Raw genomic sequence first — 25,790 nt, forward strand, 5'->3', positions numbered from 1 at the left:
GTACTATTGTTAGTCAGAACTCGAAGCACTTTTCTGCACCTGAGGAACTATCAAAATTAAGTCCTTGAAGTGCATTATGTTGGGCTAAAAACTATGAAATTGCCTTTACATACAAATATAATGTGCTGCTGGTGTAATTGAGGGCCTCCCTGACTAGCTTAAGAAGCCTTTTTATGGTAGCACACCCACTCTCTCTTCCTTTCTCCCTCTTAAAAAAACATTTTGCTTCAGGCTTAAGAGGCCAGGGAAGCGACACACACACACACACACACACACACACACACACAGAGACTTACACACATAAAACCTCACCGCTTTTGTTGCCATGGAAACAGCTGCGCTGTATCCCTGTCGCCGCGGGAAACGGGCTCCCTGGGCGGCGAGTGCTTAGTGTTTCTGTAGAAAGGCAAAGCCAGAGCTGGTGTCTCAAGCGTGTTGCATATGCCACTCTATTGTGCAGAATGACAGGGTGTGGTCAGAAAGACACACAGATGCTTAGCCATGACTGAAGATTATATGAATATAGAATATGAGATTGATGCTTCATAGAAACAGCACATAAGTGTTCATTTCTTCAGTGTTCAGTGAGGCATTTAATGTAACAAAGGGCAGATGATTTCATTATTTCAATTTCTTATCTTAAAGACTGTAATCTAAACAAAATAATATTTTATATATTATCACCCAGCTCTTTATATAAAGTTGGATATAGAAGTTATACATACATCTAAATTGCTTGATTATTTCTATTGTTACAAAAATTTAAGATGTATTATCGCTTAGTACACTCACATTAAGCAATATATACTTTATATCAAATCTCAGTCTTGATTTCTTGTATCATCATAAAAATAGAAACTATATTATCATCCAGCTCTAATCTGCTTGTAAAGCTGCTTCATAACAATGTGTATTGGGGGAAATTTGACTTGAATTGATTTACATGCTAATGTTTACTTTATCATTGAAGCAGCAAATGGATGGAAACTACACGGATTATTTACTACATTATAGGACTTTCGGACTCCTGAATATTACAAATATTGCATTTAATCAAAATCTTGCTGGTTAATAATAGCCTGGCCAGATAATATGATGTTGAATTGTGTCTTAAAATCATAAAAACACCTTTGCATTACATGATGGAAACCCAGGTATCATCATATTCTCAAGGGAATGATACTGTGTCCCACTCAAGGGATTAGAGACACTCCTGCCTTTGATTAAAATCGGAAGGGGGGCATTTTCTGCAATGACAAACAACAAATCACTAAATCTCTTTTCTCTTGTGCTCTTTCATCTATCTATACAGAAGCTCTGTAAAGGACAGGTGTTACTGGATATGGTGTGTGAACATCTCAACCTCTTGGAGAAGGACTACTTTGGCCTGACCTTCAGTGACACAGAGAGCCAAAAGGTCAGAGTTCAATTCTTATGTCATCCCATTGTACTATTTCTCTTATATAATTGCTATAATTGCTTTAACTTAACAGAGCACATATTGGTGAGACTTTTTTATTCCAGCCATGTGTTACGCCCCGTCTAGGGGTAGAGCACAACATGGAAAGAAAACGAGTGTGAACAGTCAACTTCTTTTGAGTTTTTATTTGGGAGTTCACTTTCAGGAGCCGACAGTGCCAAAATAATTAACAAAACATTCTAAATATTAGACCCCCTAAATTCCCTACCAAAATAAAGAAACAAAAATACAATTCTCTAACCTAACTGCCTAATCCAAAACAAAAATCCAAACGTTACAAAAACAAAAGATGGCGTCTGACTCCTTACTTTCCCAATCATTAGCTATTTACAGTATTTACAATAAATATTTACAGAGAGACATCAAGTTCAAAGGGATAATTCAAGATCAGAATAACACAACAGGCAAGGGTCAGGAGTAGTGTTATACAACCAACTAATATCCAAACAATCTCGCTCACAAACAATATCTCTAGGCATACAAACAGAGTCAACCAGCGACAGCATAGTTTACAAAATGGCCTCCCCCCCCTTCCAAAGGAAATGCTGTCATCCTGTTTAAAAGGGAGAGAAGACCAATCAGAGGACGACATCAATGAGTCTGCAGGAACCAATCAGCAGCAACCTGGGCAGACACACACAAACCAACAGACCAAAACACAGCAAAACCATAGGGTCGTAACACCCCCACACATAAGAGTAAACATGTTTTACATAGTTTACAATTAACACCTAGACAGAGAATCTGCTATCACGTTGTCAGCACCCTTCTTGTAATGGATTTGCAAATTAAAGCTCTGACAGACGAGGGCCCAACGCATGAGTCTCTGGTTTTTGTTACACATTCTTTGGAGAAAAACGAGGGGATTATGGTCAGTGTATACATCAATGGGTTGTGGACTAGAACCAATATAGACTTCAAAATGCTGTAGAGCCAATAGAAGAGCCAGGGCTTCCTTTTCAATAGTACTATAGTTTACTTGATGACGATTAAATTTTTTTGAGTAGTAACATACGGGATGGTCGATTCCTTGGTCATCTTCTTGTAATAGGACAGCACCCGCCCCATTTCCACTGGCATCCACTTCAAGCTTGAAAGGCCGACTGAAGTCAGGAGCAGCTAGAACAGGAGAACTGCATAACAGACTCTTCAAAGAATTAAATGCACACTGACAGTTATCATTCCACTTGAAATTGATATCTTTGCGAAGGAGATCTGTGAGGGGTTTCACAACAACAGAAAAATTCTTACAGAAACTCCGGTAGTAACCGGTCATCCCAAGAAATCGTCTAAGATCTCTTTTGCTTTTAGGCACAGGAAAGTCAACAATGGCCTGCACTTTGGCTTCCACAGGGCGAACAGCACCATGACCAACTTCTTTGCCTAAATAAGTGATAGTAGCATGACAAAACTCACATTTTGCTAAATTAAGTGTTAGATTAGCATCTCGAAATCTGGTAAACACTTCTTCTAGAGTTTTCAAATGATCATTCCAAGTAGTCGAATAGCAGACCACATCGTCTAAGTATGCTTCACAGTTTTGTACATTAGCCAAGACGTAATTCATTAGACGTTGGAATGTCGCTGGGGCATTTTTAAGCCCAAAAGCTAAGATCTTATATTGAAGGAAAGCGTCTGATGTGGCAAATGCTGAAATCTCCGAAGCACGTTCCGTAAGTGGCACCTGCCAATAACCCTTAAGTAGATCTAGCTTTGTTACAAACTTAGCGCTGCCAATGCGATCAATGCAATCATCCATCCTGGGAAGAGGATAGGAATCTGCCTTGGTTAGTTGATTAACCTTTCGGTAATCAGTACAGAAACGTGAGGTTCCATCAGCTTTTGGGACCAACACACACGGGGAACACCAAGGACTACAACTGGGGATGGCCAAACCATTTTCAATCAAATACTGAGTTTCTTTCTTCATGATTTCTCGTTTCACAGGGTTTACCCGATAAGCATTCTGTTTAACGGGTCGATGGTCACCAACATCAATATCATGCATTAGCACATGAGTCACAGTGGGTACATCCGAGAAAAGCGATGAATACTTATCAACCAACTGTACAATTTCGTTTTGAGCTGATCGAGATAGATGAGAAAGCCTAGAACCTAGGGTTACTAAAGCTTCAGAGTTTTGAAGACGCGCACCAGAAAGACATGCACTTCCTAACCTAAGATCATCCATACTTGGAGAATAACCAGAAGAAGCTGCATTTACAGAAGCTACTACAACTGGAGTCACGGAAGTAACAGGAACACTGATAGAGTTTCTAGAATTAGAACGAGAAATATACAACTTGAGCATGTTTATGTGACAAACACGAGTCTTCCTTTTCCGATCAGGGGTCTGTACTACATAATCAGTATCATTCAACTTTTCTTCAATCACATATGGCCCGGTGAACTTTGCTTGTAGTGCAGAGCCAGGCAAAGGTAGCAAAACAAGAATTTGGTCGCCTACTTGAAATGAGCGTTGAACAGTCTTTTTATCAAATGTACCCTTCATACGGGCCTGAGAAGCTGACAAGGACTGTTGTGCTAACTTCCACACTGAATGCAAGCGCTCACGAAATGAACTTACATGATCTAGAAGACTCTTAGAAGAAAACCCTGTCAGACCTCCAGAAAGTAATTGCTCTTGCAACAATTTTAATGGACCACGAAGGGTATGTCCGAAGACTAACTCAGCCGGTGTGAAACCAAGGGATTCCTGAGTGGTGTTGCGAACAGCGAACAACAAAAGAGGAATCTGCTCATCCCAATCTTTCTCATGTTGGAGGCAGTAAGTTCGGATCATAGTTTTAAGAGTTTGGTGGAATCTTTCGAGGACACCTTGTGACTGCGGATGGTAAGCACTGGAGGTACAATGTTTAATATTCAACTCTTTCATAACCTTACGGAACAATTTCGACATAAAGTTGGATCCTTGGTCGGATTGGATGAATTTCGGAAGACCAAATGTCGTACAGAACTTCACTATGGCTTTCACGATTGTTGGAGTTCTTAGTGAACGTAGAGGAATGGCTTCAGGGAACCTAGTAGCAGAACACATCAGCGTTAACAGATACGAGTGACCAGATTTAGTTTTTGGCAAAGGACCAACACAATCAATAACTAGTTTCTGAAATGGTTCACTCATTACAGGAATGGGTTTCAAGGGAGCTGGAGAAATAATCTGGTTTGGTTTTCCAGCAACTTGACACTCATGGCACGATCGACAATACTGGCTAACAGCAGACTTCATTCCAGGCCAGAAAAAATATTTAAGAAGATTATGATAGGTCTTCTTAACACCCAAATGTCCAGACAACTCATGGTCATGCCCCATACTCAGTACATGTTCTCGATATGGCTTAGGAACAACTACTTGGAACACCGAGCTCCAATCTTGCTTTAAGTTCTCAGGCCTCCACTTACGCATTAGCACTCCGCCGTCAGTGAAGTACGCAGTGGTCTGATCAGCTATCTCAGCTTTGTCAACCGCAGAATAAAAACAGGACTTCAAAGTATCATCAGCATTTTGTGCCTCAATCAGCTGTCTCTTGTCAAATGGGAAATCGAACTTAGGTTCCAGCTTCAAATTTTGCATGGGTCTACATGCTTCCACAAACGTTTCTTCAGTACCACCAACATTCAAATTCATGAATGAATCAGAGAGATCAATCTCATTGTCGAATTTACGTGCTTGGGCACGAGTAACAACGCATGAAAGAAATACGTTTGGAAATGTTTGACTTAACACATCATTCGCAGCTACACTAGGGACTTCAGTAACCACAGGAAGACAAACAACTTTACTTCCAGCCAAATCATTTCCAAGAATTAAAGATATACCCTTCACTGGTAATTTGTTACGTACTGCCACTTTAACTGAACCAGTTACTATGTTTGAACGCAAGTACACAGTATGCAAAGGAACTCTTACAACACCAAGTTCTATTCCTTGAACTAGAACTTCTGAGTTACAACTAGACTGTGCTGAAAATGGAAGTATATCTGCCAAGATAAATGTCTGTGCAGCACCCGTATCCCGAAGAATACGTACAGGTTTAGAAATTGAATCTGATTCAGACAATGATACTACACCTTCACAAACAAACGGTTCAAAAGTAGGATCAATGGAAGGTAATGAATCAAGAGAATAAGTACGTACAAAAGCTACAGACTTTGATACATTCTGAGTCTTCCTCTGACTTTTCCTCTGTAATACAGGACAAGTAGCAATCAAATGACCTCTTTCATGACAATAAAAACATTCCCGTGACATCAGTGATAGATCAGCTGTGTGATTATCTGGGGGTACAGCATCTGCACTCTTAGAACTATAGTTGCGATTCACAGCAGTGCGATGTGATAAACGTGAGGACTGAAAAGCAACCTTGTGCGTGAGCACAAATTCATCTGCAAAAACAGCAGCTTCAGTTAAGGATGAAACTTTTTGTTCGTTGAGATAAACTACCACCTTTTCTGAAATGCAGTTTTTGAACTCTTCCATCAAAATTAGCTCTTTTAACTGCTCAAAAGTGGTAACTTTGCTCGCTACACACCATTTCTCAAACAATGTAGCCTTCTCACGTGCAAACTCCACAAACGTTTGACTGGGATTTTTCACATGAGCCCTAAATTTTTGACGGTACGCTTCCGGAACAAGTTCGTACGCTCTTAATACAGCCGCTTTAACTGAATCATAACTCATGCTTTGTTCAAGTGTCAATGCCGAACATACTTCTTGTGCTTTCCCGACAAGTTTACACTGCAACAATAAAGGCCAAATATTTCTCGGCCACTTTAACGTGGCTGCAATGCGCTCGAACACAGTGAAATACGTGTCAACTTCACGTTCTCTAAACGTAGGGACTAATGAAATTTGTTTACTAATATCAAAATCAGGACTTACCGTAGACACGGGTGACATTACAGGGCGAGAAGGAGAAGTGATTACCGGCGTCTGCACAGGAGTATTTCCCCGTAACACTGGAGACTGGAACTGCTTAGCCTGCCCGAACTTTAATTCGAGCTCCAGCTCTTTCAACCGGATATCTCGCTGTGTCTCAAGCTCCACCGCTCGGACATGCAACAGCTGACTCTGGTATTGGTTTCGGCTTAGTTCCACTTCCAGTTCTTTCAACCGGACAGCCAGTAAGGGGTCTTTTACCGGAGAAGGATTAACAGGATCCATGCGAGCCGCATCTTTGGAGTTGAATTCTGCCTCCGCAGTTTCCAAATCGTCAGATAGCGAAGTTATTGCAACACCTGTAACCACACTCTCACCAGGCAAAATGTTGTGTTTTTCAAGCTCCGTGCGCAGTGCCTCCTTAATCTCTCTCTTCAACGCCTTTCGAGGTACAACTATATCATAGAAATCTGCAATCACTAACAAATCGTCTTTACGACATTTCTCAAATTGTTCTACTGTCGGTGCGATCGTGAATTTATCGAGTTCAAATTTGGATGACATACTGATTACCGTAATTCCTCCCGTACAAAAAGAAAAATCCCAGTCAAAGAGAAACCACAACAGAATAAAATAACTCACTATCTCCCCCTGGAACAGACAAAATGGACGTGCTACTAATTTAGCAAGAAAGGACGAGCCCCCAATTTCCATGTTACGCCCCGTCTAGGGGTAGAGCACAACATGGAAAGAAAACGAGTGTGAACAGTCAACTTCTTTTGAGTTTTTATTTGGGAGTTCACTTTCAGGAGCCGACAGTGCCAAAATAATTAACAAAACATTCTAAATATTAGACCCCCTAAATTCCCTACCAAAATAAAGAAACAAAAATACAATTCTCTAACCTAACTGCCTAATCCAAAACAAAAATCCAAACGTTACAAAAACAAAAGATGGCGTCTGACTCCTTACTTTCCCAATCATTAGCTATTTACAGTATTTACAATAAATATTTACAGAGAGACATCAAGTTCAAAGGGATAATTCAAGATCAGAATAACACAACAGGCAAGGGTCAGGAGTAGTGTTATACAACCAACTAATATCCAAACAATCTCGCTCACAAACAATATCTCTAGGCATACAAACAGAGTCAACCAGCGACAGCATAGTTTACAAAATGGCCTCCCCCCCCTTCCAAAGGAAATGCTGTCATCCTGTTTAAAAGGGAGAGAAGACCAATCAGAGGACGACATCAATGAGTCTGCAGGAACCAATCAGCAGCAACCTGGGCAGACACACACAAACCAACAGACCAAAACACAGCAAAACCATAGGGTCGTAACACATGTGTAACTTGAATTTGAGAGTCTTCCGGTGTCATTTGCTTCCAGTTATTTTACTTGTACAAAAACAGGCTGCTATGCTGCTTGATATTGCAACCTGGTATTTCTTATGCTAGAAACATGCTGGAAAATGTGGCAATATGTTAAATAATGCTGGCAACATCAAGAAAATTATTAAGAAAAATATCAAAACATGCTAAAACATGTTAGCAAATTGCTAAAACATTGTAGCAACTTGTTTAAACATTGCAATATGTAAATCATGCTAGAAATATTTCAAAACAGCAAAATTGTAAAGCAATGTGTTAAAACCATGTTAACATAATATGTTAATAACATTCATGTTAGCAAAACATGAAATAAACATGATAAAACGTTAGGAAAATGTTAAAACGTGGTAGATTCATGTTAACAACATGTTAACATGCTAGCAATGTGCTGAAACATGTTAGCAACATGTTAAAACATGCTCAAACTTGCTAGCAACATGTTAAAACATTACAGAAACATTCTAGCAATATGCTAAATCATGCTAGAAACATTAAAAATGGTAAAGCATATTAACAATGTGTTAAACATGTTAACAGCATAAAATAGGTTAGAAATTAACTGTTACGTTATTAGCAATTAGCAATTTGTAAAAAACATGATAGCAACAGGATAAAACATGCTAGCAAATGTTTAAACATGCTAGATACATGCTAACAACATGTTAAACATGCTAGTAATGTGCTGAAACATATTATCAACATGTTAAAACTAGGCACTATCACTACCACTCGCAAGCCATGCATCACACACGGTAGACAGCGCAATTCTATCAACCTGCGCACTTTGCCTATGTCTGCTAATACATTACTATCTTTTTCTATTGGTCTCTGGAATTGTCAGTCTGCTGTCAACAAAGCTGATTTCATTACTTCCATTACTAGTCATTCAAGGTTAAACCTCATGGCCCTGACAGAGACCTGGATCAAACCAGAAGACAATGTTACACCTGCAGCACTCTCCAATAATTTCTCCTTTTCCCTAACCCTCCCGGCTATCTGCTATTGTTTCATCTTCACTTCCTCCCCCTAAACAGTTATCCTCTCTTGATGCTAACAGTGCTACTGATACTTTCTGTTCCACTCTGACGTCTTGTTTAAATACTTTCTGCCCCTTATATTCCAAGCCAGCCCGTACCACCCCTTCTGCCCCTTGGCTATCTGATGTTCTTTAAAAACATCATTCTAAACTCAGGGCTGCGGAAAGGGTATGGCGCAAATCACGAAATCTGACCTTAATTTATATCGATCACTCCTCTCTGACTTCTCTGCTAATGTTTCCACTGCTAAAAGGACATACTATCATGACAAAATTAACAATTCGCCTAACTCTTGCATGCTCTTTAAAAAAATGTCCTCCCTCCTTTGTCCTTCTCCTCCTCCTCCTTCATCATCTCTAACAGCTGACGACTTTGCCACATTCTTCATTAATACAATTACAAACCTCACTGCACAATTTTCCACACCACAATCTATCAAACATATCTTACCAGCAAACATACACTCGTTCACATCCTTCTCGCCACTCTCTGAGGCAGAGGTCTCTAAACTCATCCTTTCCAGTCATCCTACTACCTGTCCGCTTGATCCTATTTCATCTCATCTCCTTCAAGCCATTTCTCCTGCAGTTGTACCTGCACTCACTCACATCGTTAATACATCCCTTCACACTGGAATTTTTCCCTCAGCATTTAAACAGGCTCGTATAACTCCACTTCTTAAAAAACCCACTCTTACCCCAACTCTTTTAGGGAACTATAGACCGGTTTCCCTTCTTCCTTTCATTGCAAAAACACTTGAACGAGTTGTGTTCAACCAAGTCTCTGTCTTTCTCACACAGAACAACCTCCTGGACAGTAAGCAATCTGGCTTCAGAAGTGGACATTCGACCAAAACTGCCTTGCTTTCTGTTGTTGAAGCCCTAAGACTTGCAAGAGCGGCTTCCAAATCTTCATTACTTATCTTGCTGGATCTGTCTGCTGCTTTTGATACAGTCAACCATCAGATCCTCTTGTCAACCCTATTGAGAAAGGGCATCTCAGGAACCGCACTCCAGTGGTTTGAGTCTTACCTCTCTGATAGGTCCTTCAAAGTATCTTGGAGAGGTGAGGTATCCAAGTCGCAACATCTAGCTACTGGGGTGCCTCAGGGCTCAGTTCTTGGACCAATTCTCTTTTCTGTCTACATGGCATCACTAGGTTCTGTCATTCAGAAACATGGCTTTTCATATCACTGCTATGCTGATGACACTCAACTCTACCTCTCATTCCATCCTGACGATCCGACGATAGCTGCTCGCATCTCAGCGTGTCTAACAGACATTTCTTGCTGGATGATGGACCATCACCCCTTCAACTCAACCTAGCTAAGACAGAACTGCTTGTAGTTTCAGCTAACCCATCGCTTCATCACAATCTCACCTTCCAGTTAGGCTCATCTACCAAAACTCCTTCAAAAACAGCCAGAAACCTTGGAGTTGTGATTGATGATTAGCTGAATTTCTCAGACCACATTGCTAAAACTGCCCGGTCCTGCAGATTTGCATTATACAATATTAAGAAGATCAGGCCCTTTCTCTCGGAACATGCAACACAACTCCTTGTTCAGGCTCTTGTTCTGTCCAGACTTGACTATTGCAATGTTTGCCTACAGAATCACCACCTAATTTCACCTAAATTCATTACTTCAGACTTATATGCCCTCTAGAAGCTTGCGTTCTTCAAGTGAAAGACGCATTATTGTACCATCCCAAAGACACACAAAAACACTTTCACAGACTTTTTCATTAACTGTTCCCATCTGGTGGAATGACCTGCCCAACTCAATCCGAGCAGCCGAATCTTTACCCATCTTCAAGAAACAGCTAAAAATTCATCTGTTCCATCTTTACTTGACCCTCTAACTCTAGCACTCTCTATTCTAATTTAATTTTATCTATATGTTTTTATAAAAAAAGAAAAAAAAGAAATGAATAATAATAATAATAATTATCTGTACTGCGTTAGGCTAACCAAGACTTGTAATAGCACTTGCACGTTGTTGCTCTTTTGTTGGTTTTGATTGCTTCTTATGTTCTCATTTGTAAGTCGCTTTGGATAAAAGCATCTGCTAAATGACTAAATAAATAAATAAATAAATAAAACTTGCCAGCAATATGCTAGAAGCATGCTAAAATATGTTAGAAACAAGTTAGCAAAATGTCGACCCTTACGAAAATTATGGAACAACAAAAAAACAAAAACAAAATTATGTTTTATTATAGTAACATTGTAGTAACTATTTTTTTGTGTGCAGGCTTGTATAACTACAGATTTACTACAGATATCATGAGTAAAGTAGTTAGTGATAAAAAATTGTGGTTAATTTGTGGTTCCCTTGGTTTAACTATAGAACCTATATGGTTTATTTGTAGTAAAACTGCTATAGATTAATTTATCAGTTGCTCACTTGATTAACCTTTAAAAGCAAATATCCAAAGCTATCTTATGTCTTCTTCATCTGTAAGTAGGAAATAGGGATGTTGCTTAGTTAACAAGAGCATCCTTTGTTGTCCATCTATTCCCATGCACTACCATAAAAATACACATAACTGGGTTGAGATAATGGGGCTCTGAGTCCTAGTGATTGGGACTGTTGGAGGTAGGGTTTGACTGATGGGAATGCTCTGAGGATCTCCCCAGTCCTAGTTTAGGACCCTGCTTGCACCACCACGGCTGTCCCAGTCTAGTTCCACTTAGCTCTTTTTCCCAGCTGAGGCTCCTTTGCCTGCTGCTATGATCAGCGGGATTGTTCCCAGGCCAACAAATCTGATCACACTGCAGTTTGAAAGGTGAATGATTTCCGTTTGAAAACCACATGTGTCAAGTATGGGAAGCGAGACCTGCGGAGAGCTCAAGGTTGGTTAGAAACACTTGTAAAGTAACAGTAATGGATCCAGAAACAGAAATGGGCCATTTTTCAAACATAATGGAAAAGATTTATGTTAAAGTATGAAGACTTTTGCAGGCCGGGTGGGCAGATAAAAAATAACCAGGCTTTCAGTGGAAATATCTTTGCGTTGACTTGTCTGTATAGCAAAGGAAAGCGATTTCTGAGACAATTTCACTCCCTGTCCTATATTTTACATGTATCATTGGTCATTTATGAAAGCTGGTACTGTGAGATGTGAATAAGGCAGTGATTTTCATCTCCTCTGGACTGAGGTGAGCTGGCATTAAACGTTTGTTCCTGTGTCACGAGGCTTTGGATGACCTTACTGGAGTGCGGTGTGCCGGAGATGACATTTATCTACTCTTTTAGTGCTCCTGTGGCTGCAGAATATTAATGCACTGACCATTTTACAGAATATGTATGAGGTGATTGCTCCTGCCTTGGAGAAGACGTGCTGAAACTGCAGCATTTGCTTATCAATGTGTCATGGCTGATAGAATTTTTGTTCTCTCTTTTAGAATTGGCTGGATCCTTCGAAAGAAATCAAGAAACAAATCCGTGGTAAGTGTTGGGAAATAAGATACTTTAGCTTTGTAACCTTGGTTGCTTGAATCTGATGAAAGTGAGTTTGTGCCTGATTGTTTTTAGTGGGACCCTGGCATTTCTCCTTTGCTGTCAAATTCTATCCTCCCGATCCGTCTCAGCTGATTGAAGACATCACACGGTGAGTGCGTTGTTCAAACGTGTTAAAGTTGAAATGTGTAATTTCTGTGCCACTACCATCACCAGACAAAAGTGCAAAAATAAAGACTGTCTATAAATAAGTTTGTCAAACACTCTTAAGGTCTGGCATTGGTCAGCAAACCAAATGAATGAATGCTATTGGTTGAGCCAGTGTTGCCATGCCGGCTGGTCATGATGTTTTGATAGTGACACTATTTGAGGAAATGGAACCAGAACTTATAGCTGTCATCTGCATATTAAAGAGATCGTTCCCCCCAAAATGACAGTTCTGTCATCATCACCCTCGACTTGTTTCAAACCTGTGTGAATTATTCTTTCAGCTGTTAAACACAAAGGAAGATATTTTGAAGAATATTGGTAATCAATGCATTTGAGTTTCATAGTATGGAAAAAAACAATATTGAAGTCAATTACTACCGTCAACTGTTTGATTACCAACATTCTTCAAAATATCTTATTTTGTGTTCAGCAGAAAAATATACTTTGGAAACAGAAAAAGAAAATTTAGGTTTGGAACAACATGAGGATGAGTAGATGGTTTTTGGGTGAATGACCATGAGTAATTTTGGACCAAACATTTCAATGCAATTCAGTTCATCCTGTGGTCCTACATAGGACAAGCCATTGTGAGAATGGATAGATTATCTTTTATAACAATTGAATAATTATAATTAACATTGATAATAAAAATAATGTTAATGTAGAATTATATATAAAACATGTATGAAAGCTAAAAATTATTATAATAAATTATATTGTAGAGAACTTTATAAGTTGTCCTTAGTGGAAGTTTAAAAAAGTGCTACTTAACCCTTGCTACATGCACAGCCACGTCATGCATGTCATAATTCATTATTTCTTTCTTTATATTTATATTTCTTCTTAGATATATGCCCTGTGTTCTATACATGGTCTGGTGATCTAAAATCTGAACCGTGCAATCCAAGTACAATCCCACTTTTCACTTTAACCAAATGTTGCTTCAGATCGGTTGTCCCGTTAGTATAACATGGTCATGTTGCATGAGAACAAGCTCCAAAAGCCCCGGTCATGTGGCGATTAATCTAAATTTTATTCTGTTTTGGTTTAATTTATCATTTATATGATAACAGATGATATATATATATATATATATATATATATATATATATATATATACACAATAATGTAATTACCAATGTAATTTAAATTGATTTACTAACTTTGGCTGGGCAGGTATTACCTGTGTCTGCAGCTGAGGGAGGACATACTGTCAGGGTGTTTGCCCTGCTCGTTCGTCACTCATGCTCTGCTGGGCTCGTACGCCGTTCAGGCTGAGCTGGGAGACTATGACCCAGAGGAACACGGACCAGACTACATCAGTGAGTTTCGCTTCGCCCCCAATCAGACCCGTGAGCTGGAGGAGAGGGTGATGGAGCTGCACCGTACCTACAGGTGAGACCAGCTGACCCGCATAGGGAGCAGTGATACCCAGAGCTGTCAATTAATGAAGACTTTTAGTCATATTAATTACATGATATGCTGATTAATTAAATTAATCCTAATTTATCAGAGTTTGCTTAGCAAGTCCCCCAAATTAAGATAACCTAAATTCATTACATTATTATGACAGAAGATAAAAGCTTTGAATAGACGTTAGAATCTTTAGTTAATGTATTTTTTTTATATCCTGACCCAGTTCAGGCAGTTTTTCAGTCGAGTTAGTCAGTCTGTCCAAATCTGGGCTCAAAATACCAAATTTAAATTTCTCTAACAGGAAGAAAAATTCCTTAATGCATAATTTATTTATGATAAATTATGGGCATGATTAATGCACTCTTTTTTTTAACACTTAATAATGATAAATATACACAAAATATTAAATTGCACTAAATTAACACGCTGAATTGATAGGTCTAGTAATTACAGATATGGATAATAAGCAGTACAACAATCAAATAGCTCAAATATTCTGCAACATATGTTTTTACACAAACTGTTTATTTAATTATTCTCAAAATTATGACCTGTTATCAGGGGCATGAGTCCTGCAGAGGCTGAAATCAACTTCCTGGAAAACGCCAAGAAACTCTCCATGTATGGCGTTGATCTCCATCATGCTAAGGTATGATGGTGTTAATTTTTTTTTTTAAGCTGTACTGCTAGCATAGAAGTGTCTACGTTGTACATGGAATATTATGAACTGTATGTCTGGTGCACAGGTGATTCTAGTCCTTGTTTAAGATGGCTTCAGCCCACTGTCTTACATCTCAGCCCCCCTAAAATAATGCTAGGTTTCTACATGCCTTAAAAAGGCTTAATTCATTCCTCCACAATTTAAAGGGTTACTCCACCCCAAAATGAAAATTTTGTCAATAATCACTTAACCCCATGTTGTTCCAAACCCGTAAAAGCTTTGTTCGTCTCCGGAACACAATTTAAGATATTTTGGATGAAAACCGGGAGGCTTGTGACTTTCCCATTGACTCAGTTAATGACCATTTTTGATTAAGGCAATGTATGTTACATAATACAGATATATTACTACAGTGACAATTCACCTGTCCGTATTGCTGTGGAAAGAATCGCACGAAAGCGAACCTTTCACTGATTGTTTGCAGCTTAATGGAAGTTAATTTTGCATACATTGCAAAAAAATGAATATCTATCTTAGTGTTTTTATTTTCCTATAAAGATTCTTAAATCTGGATACATTAATGTATTGATAAATTGAACAAAATTAAGTGAGTTTATGGTTTAAGCAAGAACAAATACAGTATCTGCCAGTGGGTTTTGAAAAATTTTTCCATAATTCAGTGTTTGTAATTTTTTTAAATTAATTAAAAAGTAATAGAGATTGGTTGGAAGTAATATTTTCAAACGTTGAAGTTTTGCTAATACAACATATTGACACAGAAAATATACTGATGCACTGTAGTTCCTTTTCTTGTCACTTAAATGTCTTAAATTTACCTTCATAAAACCTGCAGAAACCCTGATGTTAGGACAATGGACTCGTACATGTATAAACAAAAACAATGCGAAAAAAAGTGATTTCTCAGTCTAACATTTGAAACACACACCAGGCCAGAAATAGCATTTTTATTACCAAGTAACTACATTTTGATTGGACACACACCCTTTGCAAATGGGAAGACACTTATGTCAGAAAAGTCTTTTGCAAGTAGATTATTTACTTTGCCACCTCAACTTGGCATGGTTATACGGATACTTGTATTTTATTTTTTGGATTTAACAATGTTTTCCCTGCAGTGCACAACCCCATTAGAACAGACTTGTGATCCAATTGTGCAATTTTACAGGCTCAGACCCCTTAGGAAGAAACCCTGGAATCACCCCTGGTTTGAAAGTCTAAAACTGAAATGTGACTGAAAACCTGTGCATCTGAATGTGTGTGTGTGTGTGTGTGTGTTTTAAAGGACTCTGAAGGCATTGACATCATGCTGGGGGTGTGTGCCAGTGGCCTGTTGATCTATAGAGACCGGCTGCGTATCAACCGATTCGCCTGGCCCAAGATCCTCAAAATATCTTACAAGAGAAGCAACTTCTACATCAAAATCCGACCTGGAGAGGTAGAGAAAAAGGTCTTTTGAGATTTTCTCGGTTTTTCTTGTTAGATTTCGCTCGTAGATGCATGTTGAAGCATTAGCTAGATAAGTATGTCGTATACTAAGACTAATGCTGTGGGCGAGAAAATGGGCGGATAATCTACATGATGTGGTTTTATTAGAAAAGAATGAGATGATTTTATGAGACGAGTATTTGAAATCACTATTCAGGTTTTCAAATGACTCAGTGCTCTGAAGACTGATGTAAGTGTTCTTCCACCTTTTTGCACAAAGAAACTAAATATTTTTAAGCGCATTTCTAACTACGCCACTTAAAAAATGCCTTTAATTATGTCTCCAACACTAGTTATATTGTTTGAGGTTCTGCTCTTTAGTGGTTGTTAGCTTTCTGAGTGCTGAAAGGATGAGGGTTTTAAAACATTAGGCTGAGCTGTGAAAAATTTTTGCCTAGCGGGCACAGAGAAAGAGAGAAGCAGAAAATGAGTAGAGATTGGGTGAGGAGAGAATTCAATCCGGAGAGAGGGAAGAAAGCAAGCAAAATTGCAGAGGTCTTTATTAAGTGTTAGGGATTCTGCAGTCTGAATTTATGGTGTTATTTCTTTTATTTTCCTCTCACAATGGGATTCTCGTCTTTGTCTAGCACAAAAGCATTGCGTTTCTTTGACCCGTAATGTGCGAGGGTCAGATATGAATGTTAAACAATATATCAATGCCTTTATTCAAGATGCTTCACTGTTCTGCATCTTATCAACACAACAGGCTCCATTCTGTGGACTTTGAGCTTTTAGATATGAATATTTACTCTCATTCTTATGCAGTTTCTCTGCAGCATTCTTTAGAAATTCTGGTAACGTTCTGTTCGGATAAATAAAGGCATGCAGAATTGTGCCCTGTCGGTTGATTTGAGCTGTAGCAGCACACAGATTTTTCACCTCGTCAAATCTCCTGTCAAGTAACACGTTACTACTCTGCTTTCCCTTCACACCCCCCACTTCCTCCCCATCACATGCCCACACTCCCCTGCACCCCCAGTACGAGCAGTTTGAGAGCACCATTGGCTTCAAGCTGCCCAACCACCGTGCCTCTAAGCGCTTGTGGAAGGTCTGCATTGAACATCACACATTTTTCAGGTAGGCGCTCACTGTCCTACTCCTGCCACAAAACTGGGAACAGTCTTTTTTAAATGTGAGAATGCAGGTGTTTTGGTCTTGTTTGTTTCTTTGTGCTTCCATTAACAGAGTTGGAGTCTCAAAATCTGGGCCTTAAGATACTGTATGCCTCATTATCCGGTGCCAGATAAAACCATATTCTTTTTGTCTTTTTAGTTTTTTTTTTCTTGTTTAATTATATTTTTTAGCTAATTTACATTTGATCTTTTAATGTATTTAAAACTAAATAAAGAAACAGTTTTTTTCTTTTAAAATTATATTAAAACTTAATTCTTGGACCAACAGATCTTGGTCTCGATCTTGGACTTTATGAGTCTAGTTTTAATCTTAGGGAGTCTGGATTTGGTTTTGGGTGTTGTTAGGGGATCTAGTGTTTGTCTTGGAGTTTGTAGTTTTGATTCCAACTCTGTTCATAGAGTGGTGCAGTTATAACATCAGAACCCTGAAGCCGCTGGTTCTTTCAAGATTTTCTTATGGGGTTTATAATGTTTTTTTTTTCATTTTATGAGTAAATAAAGCCTGTGGTAACTAGATAAGACAGTTTGGGTTGTGAGTATGTACAGTTACATTTTAGAATAAAACACCAAAGTATCGTCAAGTTATGTTTATCGTAGGCTTTATTTTACTCATAAATGGAAAACCCCATTATAAAACCTCATAGGAAAATCTTGAGGGACCAAACGTTTCTGACGTCATACCTGCACCACTTATAAAAAAGTGCTTACAGACTTCACTTGGGCTTAAACAATTATAATGTTCGATCTAGGGCTGTCAAAATTAATGCGTTAACACAAATTCATTTTAACGGCACTAATTTATGGAGCTCCGCACATGACATTCAAGAAAAAAATTAAAATAAATTTTTTCACGATTACTATTTCCTTCCCTCGAATCGTGCACAATTTATAAATTGAGGGAACGAAATAGTAAATCGCGCACACGATTATTTTTATGTGCGGGGCTCCGTACTAATTTTATTAACGCGCAATTAACGGAGCGCGCATTTTCTGTTTGACCTATGGCCTGACCCGTAGTTGGAGAAATGGAGATGCACAGTGTTGCCAACTTAGCGACTTTGTTGCTAGATTTACTGACTTTTTTTTTCTTCAAAAAACACCTATAGCGACGAAATCACAGCACAGCTATTGTCTTTATCTTATGTGTATTTGATTTCATCAGATGATGGCTCGATTATAAATCTGGATTTTTGTGCAGATTAACATCTTGGAAAGGAGAGCTGAGTCTTAATGGGTTGCATTTCATATTCATAGTCACTATTTCATATTCACTCTGTTGTCTGACAATAGATACAGTAAAAAATATAAATGAAAACAGTTTTATTGAGAATTTGGCTGCATCAAAATACAGTATGTGGGCCCAATGATGCAAACAAATGTAATAATAAATGCATGTTCAGAAGAAATCAGCTGCCCTCTCATGCAAAAATGTAAACAGGCTTGTGTAAGTAAATTTCTCAGTGCAAATAAAGAGGAGTAGTAATGAGCACCTGGTATTTCTATGTCCTTTTTTCCATGTGTTTAAAAGACATGAACAAGTTCTTTGAAAAACATGTCTACCGTCTTTGAAACACGTCTAGTCTTCAAGCTCTATGTTGACTATGGTTTCAATAATAATAAAGCCACATTTACATAAAGCATCCATATTTGCCCATGCCCATGTTTATTAGAGTATTAAACACTTGAAAAGTATTAATTTAAGGTACATTTAGAATAGAAAAAAATGTGTGATTAAGTTGCGATTAATCACAAGATAACTCATGACAATCATGCGATTAATCACGATTAAATATTTTAATCGATTGACAGCTCTAGTTCAATCCTTTCTCATTCTGTTACATTTTGGTCACGTTTTCTTGCATCGTTTCTGTTTTTATTTTCCCTACAGGTTGGTCTCTCCTGAGCCTCCTCCTAAAGGTTTTCTTGTGATTGGTTCTAAGTTCCGCTATAGTGGGCGGACCCAAGCCCAGACTCGCCAAGCCAGTGCTTTGATTGACAGACCAGCTCCTCAATTTGAACGATCAATTAGTAGGAGGTACCTGCTGTCCCACAGCATAGATGGGGGTAAGTACTGTAGCTTTCTGATATCATCAAAAAATACATTAATTGCTCAAATCATACTTATCTACTAGTTTTGATTTACAAATTTGCAAACCTAAAACGTAAAATGTTATACTTTCAAAATGTGACTTCAAAAAGTGACAGCTTTTACATTCTCCTGTTAATATTTTCTGTTCACAATGCTTGTTAATTAAATTTGTGTTTACTACAGTGGGATCTGGAAGTCATAATACCAAAAAATGCTTTTTTATTGCAGTTTTAATATTAAATATTATTACAGACTTTTCATTACAAATTATAAACAGCTGGAGTGAAGCACTGAATTGAAAAATAAACATGATAATAAACAAATAAACATTTGATTTGTCTCCCTTTTGCTTTAATAACAGCAGCCCTCAAACTGCATGAACTCCACATATTTGAGATTGATTCAAAGAACATCTATTGCTTCAATGGAAAGAAGAACATGGAAAAGAAATAGGACAAGAAAAGTTAGTTTATTTCCAGTTTTAAATGAGATTAGTCCTATATGGCCCTAAATTCTAGATTTGTGGTCTGTGTTATTTCAATAGGATTGTGAGTTTCCTGTGAGGGTAAAATAGGTCCCCATGCAGATTTCGCTCATGCTCAATTCAGTCACACAAATTAGCTGTTCTTCACACATTGATAAACTATTGACAATAAACAAGTTTTTTTTTCCCCTTGAATTTTAGCTAATGTGACCACACTTTTCACTTTTGGACCCGACTGTATACTGTATTTGTCAGGACATCTACTTGAGAGTTTCCTTTTAGATTTGAAGGTGACAGTGGAGGAATAGGCTACCACATCTGAGATGTCTACTCTGCTTAGGTTTCTTACCCTACATGATTTGTTTCTTCTGTTTCAGAGTCTGCTTTAGGGGACACTATGGACCGTCTCTCCCAGCACACCTCCAGTGAGCCTGTGCCTAGTCTTCCTAGAGATGAGCTGGACCAGGACTACCTGGAGCCCAGTCTGGATCAGGACCTGGACCCAGATCATGAACAAGCTGAAGACCAGCGACTTGAAAGTGACTCCACTCCATCTAAGACTATGGAGCTCAAGGTTCTGTGCACACAACAGTGTTTAGTGTCAGCTTCTTCATTTAGTTTTCTAATAAGTATTCTATGGAAAAGAAGCAGCTTTAGGTTGATACCATCTTTGCGTTACGGATGGCAATATGTAACTGTTCTTCCAAGCAGATTTAAACAACTAGTTGCAAGAATTCCAATCACATTGTTTAACTAACACTCCCCTTGCCATCCCGTCTGATTAAAACAGTCTCCCACTCCAAAACCTTTTCCTAACTTTGCCTTTCTTTTCTGCACCTGACTTAATCTTAAATATATTTCTATGCCTGCCTGTTTTGTTGAAACTCTTCTGAATCTAACTTTCCAAGCTCTCTGCAAATCTGCCTCTACACTCACCTTCCTCTCTCTGTTTGCTAATTTCCTCAGTTTAATTCAGATTCTGCTCTGTTCTTCCTGCTTCTAACCTTCGCTGCTGTCCTCTAACTATCACTTCTTTCTTCATCTTCTTGCGGACAGAGGGAGGAGGCAGGCTCTCCTGTAGACTCTAAGACAGAGGTATTTTTAGTGTGATTAATCTATCTGTGTGTCTAATTGTCTGTCTGTCATTGTCTAAATTGCACTCTAAATCTGCTTGCACACTGCTAGCGTGGCTTTAGAGTGCCTCAAAAAAATAGCAACGTGATTGCTATGTTGTTAGCCACATGGCAGATCATGTAATTTTCCAGCCTTCGTGGCTTTTCTTGAGATCCAGATGAGACCATTGTTCATAGCAGGATCAAATAATAGCTATTTGTTAAGTATTTAAAGGAAAACTGTGATAGATAATGTACTTTGATTGGCTTTGTTTTTTTGTCCAGCTTAAGTCAATATGAAATCACTGATGCTACTCTATTTCCTTAATACACATTGCTGGTTTTATTGTGTACGATTCATCAGTGCACATTATTCCAAAAAAATGCTTTAATCGTATGTCAAAATGTAAACTGTATCTTCATCAGCTTCATTACTTTCCTTTTTGTTACCCAGGCTGTACTAGTGCAGAAAATAGCTATTTAGGCTTTGTTTTAGGCTACTGTTGTACAGAATGGAGGCTTTCAAAAAATTGACCAGTAGTTTATGCATTAATGCAAAGCATGTAACATTATATTAATTAAGATTAATATAGATTAATATAGGAGATAGATGTAATAATTAATAACAAACAATACTTGCGCTTCAGGGCTCGCAAAATCGCTAGCCCGACGTCCCGGGGCTATTGTGTTTTCCAGTCGGGCTACCAAAATGTATCACTGCCCTGCCCGACGGGCTACCTTAAATACAGGGCTCCCACACAGTGTTCCCTCTAAGCTGAGTGCGCGCGCGACCGCGCTCTTCTTCCACCGCGGACGCGCAGAAGAAAGAATGTGCCTCACGCACACAAATGAGTTGGGAACACATTTGATTGAATGCCGCCAGTAAAAGGGAAAGCATTGCAATGCTCGGGCAAACCGCTATAGAGCTGATGTCACGACAGAGTTAGAGCCGGTGAATGCGGTTTACAGGTTTCATAGAAAGAGAACGATGTGCACCAAATGAGTCGCTGTAGAAACTGAATACTTCAATGGTTGCTGTGCGCTCAACACGAAAGCCAACGCAAACGCAATGACATGTGAAATAAAACGTCCTCATGTATTAAAGAAGAGTGGCTTGATTAAGTGCTGGAAATAGCGGAGGATGGGCACAGAACGGTAACAAAACTCTGAAACATGTACAGTCACACACAAGAGTATTGTACAAACTGTACTTCAAATCGATGTTTAGACAGCTATAGAAGAATTCATATGTTCACATTTTTTATATTTAAATTACAGATCTCAGCATAAGTTTTGCTTCAGTTTGTATTCTATTCTATTCTATCAGTTTAAATAGTTTGTTTTGAAAATATATTATGTTAGGCCTATATTATAGACTCAAAAACAAGGTCAATTATTTATCAGGTTTTTGACTTTGAGCCTCTTGCTCATCAAGACTGTATTCATTTAAAGAAAAATACAGAAAAAACAGTGATATAGTGAAATATTATTGCAATTTCTAATATTGGTTTCCTATTTTAATACCTATACTTTAAAATAGCATTTATTCCTGTGATCAAAGCTGAATTTTCAGCATCATTACTCCAGTCTTCAGTGTCACATGATCCTTCAGAAATAATTCTAATATGCTGATTTATTATCAGTGTTGAAACTGTTGTGCTGCTTCATATTTATTTGTAACCTGTTTCTTTTTTCTTTGATTCTTTGATTAATAAGAATTTTAAAAGAACAGCATTTATTCGTGTGCACGTTGGATGGGTTAAATGCAGAGCACGAATTCCGAGTATGGGTCACCATACTTGGCAGTATGTCACTTCACCTTCACCTTTGTAACACAAAATCTCTATTTTGACTAATCACTTTTAACTTTTTAAAAACATCACAGGTCCCAAAAAATACAGTATATAAAAAAAGCAGTACAACTGTTTCCAACATTGATTAAAAATCAGCATATTAGAATGATTTCTAAAGGATCATGTGACGCTGAAAATACTGCTTTGCTTCACAGGAATTAATTAAATTTAAAAGTATATTAAAATAGAAAACATTTATTTTAAATTGCAATAATATTGCACAATGTTATTTTGTGAAATAATATTCAGTATTTTTTATCAAATAGATACAGCCTTGATGAGCATAAGAAACTTATTTAAAAAACTTTATTGATCCAAACTTTTGAACTGCAGTGTATTGTACAGTAAAAATGTTTTCTCAGGTAACCTAAAATGTACATCATTTAGTTACATCAGGGGTCAAATCAAATATAAATAGCGCATTAAAGTTAAAAGTTACACACTTTTTTTGTGTGCATGCTGCTTTTGCTCAGGTGCCCGAAATGTCTGACCGATAGAGAAAAGTTTTGCTCAGCAAGAAAAAAAATTAGAGGGAACATTGCTCCCACGGGTCCTTAAATTTGATACAGCTAAATTGAAGAGTTTTTAAGGTTTTTAAATACGTTAAATGGTATAAGAAATAATTTTTCAAATAGCCTTAAATAGATTTTTAAGAATTCTGCAGATACCTTGTAAATAGTAAAATAAAACTCTTTCCTTGATATTCGTTGATATTTGTGTATTAAAAATGTTTTTGATTGACATTTATGGTCTTTATTTTATTTGGACTAGTTAAATTAATTTTCGGGCTACCAAAATCTGAAGAGTACCTGCCCGAAGGGCTAACAGGGATTTTGAAATTTTGCGAGCCCTGCGCTTACAAACAAGACTTAAAAAGGGACACATTTACATACTCTCCACAATCCAGTGTTTTTCCTCATTGAATATCCTGTCTCATTCCCAAATATACAGAACATAACAGATTTAGAAAGAATATGATTGCCATTTCATGTTGACTTTAAGAAATATACTGGGTCTTGTTCACTAACTGTATGTACACAGGAACAGAATGAGTTATATATAATATTAGAAATGGATTAAGTAACTGTACAAAGTGCTATTTTATTAAGTATTATAACTGCATACAGTGAAATATGTGTTTTATATTCAAACACTTGATTTAAGTTGAACATATTTATGCACGTAGGCACCTGTTGTGAATTTGGCTGAAATGTTGCACTTTTTGTGAACATAAAAGTACAATATTTTTAGTGAATGAGACTCAGTTTTTCCCATCTGTTTTCATAAATTGGAGGATCACTGTACAAACTCTTTCTTAAGTAGGGAGGAGCTCAGGGACATTCAACAGAGCTGACGTTTTGCCATACTGCCAGATTAGTCTTGTCTTAGGACCATGTTGACTTAGACTGCTTGCAGAACAGCCCATATATTGATTTGTGCTGGAAAGGTTTTGCAGAGTTTAAGTATGTCATTGATGTATCGTTTATCCATGCTCACAGATAATTTCCAGAACATGCCAGTCTGCACCTAAGACATGTATGATGAAAAGAAAGCTCAGGAGATTTGTGTCACTGAATTTGATACAGTATGCCATGTTGATAAATGTGACTAAGACAACTCTAAACCTGTGTATCTGAGGCAGTGACACGACCTCTTTCACTCTCTGTACTTCCATGGTTGCCATCAACGTCTGTATGAGAGTTCCTCTCTCTGTTTGGCTGCCTGCTTTATGAATTCAACCATGCTCTGCCTCTCTCCACTACCTCACTTTGCCTCTGCCTCCGTTCCTTGGCTTGCACCACCATCCCCCTCCCCCCACCACCCCTTTATCCCAGTCGGATCAGGACTTGGCCCCACGTCCTAAACAGGAGGTACTATTTCTCATCGATCAACTGCCTGAGCTGTCACTCTCTGTAACTACATGTGTTGCAGTTTCTCTTTCTTTCTGTAATTGTTTTCTAGAGGAAGTAACAGAAAACTAAGCCAAGATGGCAGTTCATCTGACATCTGTTACCAACACCAGCATGTTTCATGTTTATGTGCTGCTTTGTTGTCTTAAATGTTGACGATGTAGTAATTCATAAAGAAGAGGGCTCAAATCATGTAGAGAGATTTTTGTCATGATCTGTAGGCATTACAATATTTATTGTACACAGCATGTTAGAGTATTAGACTAAAATGATGTTGTGTCTATAATGTTCTCTTGAAAAGAAGAATGTACAGTCTAAAGGGATGGAACAGATCATTTTGTTCCTATTGGTTTATTGGAGTTTTCTATTATTTCAACATGCTTATTCGTGCGTTTCAAGAACAGAACATGTGCCTGATGTTTGCATTTGTGTACTTAAGAGAGAGATGGTAGTATACGTTGTGTCAGGATTATTGATTTATTACCCTCATAAAAATTCCACCCCCCTCCCATAACTGGACACCTGTTTGGACACCTGTTTGTACACCCCTAGCCCCCACCGTCTCTAAGCGGCCATTTTATTGACCTTATGGTGAACTTAAGAATTTATGACTGTGTGTGTGTGTGTGTGTGTGTGTGTGTGGGGCCAATGTTATGTGCTTTAAACTTTAAATGATGAATTTGTGTTAAATGGGTAAAGGGATATTTTATTAAAGTGTTTTCACATACACATCAAGAAAAAAACCATCAAACATGTACGTAAAACGTACAAAGACTGTTTATTTCCCTACAAGTGTAGACTTAAAACAGGAAAAACGTAGAAAATAAAACCAAAAAAGCATTAGATACTATCTTAAGTCGTTTGACAAAGTTAAATAGAAGAAGTGAGCGCGTTCGTTTAAACCTATTTTGCGGTTTTAAAAAGTTGTGACTTTAAAACAGGTACAAAGTTAAATAATATAGATTCGTTTTTATCTTACGATGGTACGTATGTTTTTCCCTTACAAGTGGACAGTAGTGTTGTTAAAACAGTTTTAGGAAAAACTAAAACAAATAAAAAAAACATTAGATACGCTATTTTTCCTATCATTAGAATTTAAAACTAGATCGTTTGACAAAGTTAAATAAATAGAAGAGTTGA

The 25,790-nt window shown here is 37.9% G+C and overlaps 1 protein-coding gene across 1 annotated transcript in view; it reads left to right on the top strand.

The window, feature by feature from the left end:
• The window catches only part of LOC306860067 (band 4.1-like protein 1), a 91,074-nt gene that overhangs the window by 35,215 nt on the left and 30,069 nt on the right, over positions 1-25,790 (top strand). The window contains exons 4-13 of the mRNA XM_079401594.1: positions 1,313-1,417; positions 12,222-12,264; positions 12,352-12,427; positions 13,663-13,881; positions 14,464-14,551; positions 15,867-16,019; positions 17,049-17,146; positions 19,091-19,266; positions 20,153-20,349; positions 20,832-20,870. Coding sequence (XP_079257720.1) covers positions 1,313-1,417; positions 12,222-12,264; positions 12,352-12,427; positions 13,663-13,881; positions 14,464-14,551; positions 15,867-16,019; positions 17,049-17,146; positions 19,091-19,266; positions 20,153-20,349; positions 20,832-20,870 — 1,194 coding nt within the window. The remainder of the gene's footprint in view (positions 1-1,312; positions 1,418-12,221; positions 12,265-12,351; positions 12,428-13,662; positions 13,882-14,463; positions 14,552-15,866; positions 16,020-17,048; positions 17,147-19,090; positions 19,267-20,152; positions 20,350-20,831; positions 20,871-25,790) is intronic.

This window comes from Barbus barbus, assembly GCF_936440315.1.
Source record: "Barbus barbus genome assembly, chromosome: 40".
Lineage (NCBI taxonomy): Eukaryota > Metazoa > Chordata > Actinopteri > Cypriniformes > Cyprinidae > Barbus > Barbus barbus.